At 64.3% G+C, this 2,429-nt stretch overlaps 1 protein-coding gene across 1 annotated transcript in view; it reads right to left on the reverse strand.

The window, feature by feature from the left end:
* Positions 1-273, reverse strand: part of MTMR14 (myotubularin related protein 14) — a 38,274-nt gene extending 38,001 nt beyond the window's left edge. The window contains exon 1 of the mRNA XM_085324664.1: positions 11-273. Within this exon, the coding sequence (XP_085180790.1) occupies positions 11-273 (263 nt within the window). The remainder of the gene's footprint in view (positions 1-10) is intronic.
* Between the last annotated feature and the right edge of the window lie 2,156 nt (positions 274-2,429).

Here is a 2,429-nt window from a genome sequence, read left to right on the forward strand (position 1 = left end):
GCTCCGGCACCAGGCATTCCAGGCTCTGGGCATCCCGGGCTCGGGCAGCCTGGGCTCCAGCACCAGGCATTCCAGGCTCTGGGCATCCCGGGCTCGGGCATCCCGGGCTCCAGCACCAGGCATTCCAGGCTCTGGGCAGCCCGAGCGCCTGGGCAGCCCGGGCTCGGTCATCCTGGGCTCCAGCACCAGGCATTCCAGGCTCTGGGCATCCTGGGCTCCAGGCATTCCAGGCTCCAGCACCAGGCATTCCAGGCTCTGGGCATCCCTGGACATCCCGAGCATCTGGGCAGCCCAGGCTCCAGGCAGCCCGGGCTCCAGCACCAGGCATTCCAGGCTCTGGGCATCACGAGTGCCTGGGCAGCCCAGGCTCGGTCATCCTGGGCTCCAGCACCAGGCATTCCAGGCTCTGGGAATCCCTGGGCATCCCAAGCATCTGGTCATCCCATGCTCCAGCCTCAGGCATCCTAGGCACCAGGCAGCCCAGGCACTGGCACTGGGTCTCCAGTACCAGGCATCCCCTGCACTGGCACCGGGCATCCCAGGCTCTGGCACTGGGGGTCCCAGGCACTAGCCCTGCGGCTACCCAGGCACTTGGGCTCCCAGACATTGGCACTGGGGATCTGAGCACCGGCACAGGGGATCCTGGGCAACAACACCAGCACTGAGGGTTCCTCGGGCACCCGGTAGTAGCCCCAGGGCCTCCAGTACTGGCTCCAGCACCTGCCCCAGGGATGCCCAGACACCAGGATTCCTGGGCTCCAGCTCTGGTGCTTCCCAGGCACCAGCACCAGGGCTCCCCAAGCACTGGCACTGGCTCCACCACTGGGGTTTCCCAGGCAATGGCTCAGGAACCAGGGGTTCTCTGGACCTCCCTGGGCACTGCTACTGGGGGCTCCTCAGATACCAGCTTTGGTCACCAGCACCAACATGTGCTGGGCACCAGCACTGGGGATTTTTCAGGCACCCACGCTGGTGGGTCCCCATCCTCTGGCACCAGGGGCTCCTTGGGCAACAGGTCCAAGCAGTGGCACTAGGGCCTCCCCCAGCATCGGCACCAGCACTGGAGGCTTCCAAGCACTGGCAGTGGGCACTGGCACCAAGACTTCTCCCAACATCAGCTCTGGGGGCTTCTTGGGCACTGACTCTGGGTACTGGCACCAGGGACTCCCCAGGATCCGGCACTGGAGGACCCCCAGGCATCAGCACCAGGGGCTTTCCCAAACACCAGCACCAGGTGCTCCCCTGCACCAGCACTGGAGGCTCCTCCTGGACACTTGTACCTGGCACTTTCCCAGACGCTGGCATCTGGGCCAGGCAGTGGACACCAGGTGCTCCCATGGACACCGGCACCCAGGCCAGTCACCTGCACCAGGCATCAGGTACCCTGGGCTCCCTGGGACACAAGGCACTGGCTCCCAGGGCTTCCCAGGACCCGAGTACTGGGCTCCGGCACAGGCACCAGGCACACAGGGCTTCCCAGGACACCAGGTCTAAGCACAAGCGCAGGGCACACGTGTCCAGGCATTGGGACAGGCACTAGCACGAAGGGGGACTGGCCTCAAGGCACACCAGGATTCCCTGAGAAAGCTGAGCCAGGCACCAGCGCTGGGGGCCCCCAGGTCACCCCAGGGCTCCCCAGGACACCTAGGCCAGGCACCAGGCACTGACACCCAGTGCTCCCCAGGCCAGATCAGGCTGCAAAGAACCACAGGGACATCCCAGGAACCACGGACCCTTTCTGGAGCACCCCAGAACAGGCAGCAGCCCTGCAGCCCTGGGGCACCCAGACACCCTGGGGCACCGCAGGCCACCCAGGCCAGGCACTGGCCTTGGAGTGCCCTAGTATACCCTGGGCCAGGGACCAGCTTTGGGACACCCCAGAGCAAGAACCGGCCCACAGGTTCAGGGACCTGCCCCCAGGACGCCCTGGTATACCCTGGACCAGGGACCAGCCCCCCGGCGTACCCCAGATCAGGGACTTCCCTCTGAGCCATTGGGGAACGAGGGCCCCAGACTCCTCATCTACCCTGCCCTAAGGGGTGCCCACTCCAGGGGAACCCCTCAACTCTCTGGCAGGAGCCCATGCATAGACCCCCCCCACACCAGCGCTGTAAAAGGACCTGTGTACAGACCCTCCAGCTTCCCCTTGAAGGGATGCTGAGCACAGTCTCCCTCCCTCCATCACCATGAAAGGGCCCTGTGCATGACCCCTTCCCAGTTCTCACCATGAAGAGACCCTAGGTACAGATTCCCCCCACCCAAGAGACACCCTAAGTTTCCCTCTGATGTCTTCTCAAAAGGGATGAGCCCCTTCACTCCCCCCCCAAAACAGTGACTCCTCATAAAGGGACCTATAATGCAAACTGCCTCAGAAGCGGGACCTGATGCAGACATTGTTAAGGATCCTGAGTCTCCCCGTGTGCATAGAC

Source organism: Rhea americana, unplaced genomic scaffold (genome assembly GCF_003343005.1).
Source record: "Rhea americana isolate MKP2758 unplaced genomic scaffold, rheAme1 scaffold_120, whole genome shotgun sequence".
Taxonomy (NCBI): Eukaryota; Metazoa; Chordata; class Aves; order Rheiformes; family Rheidae; genus Rhea; species Rhea americana.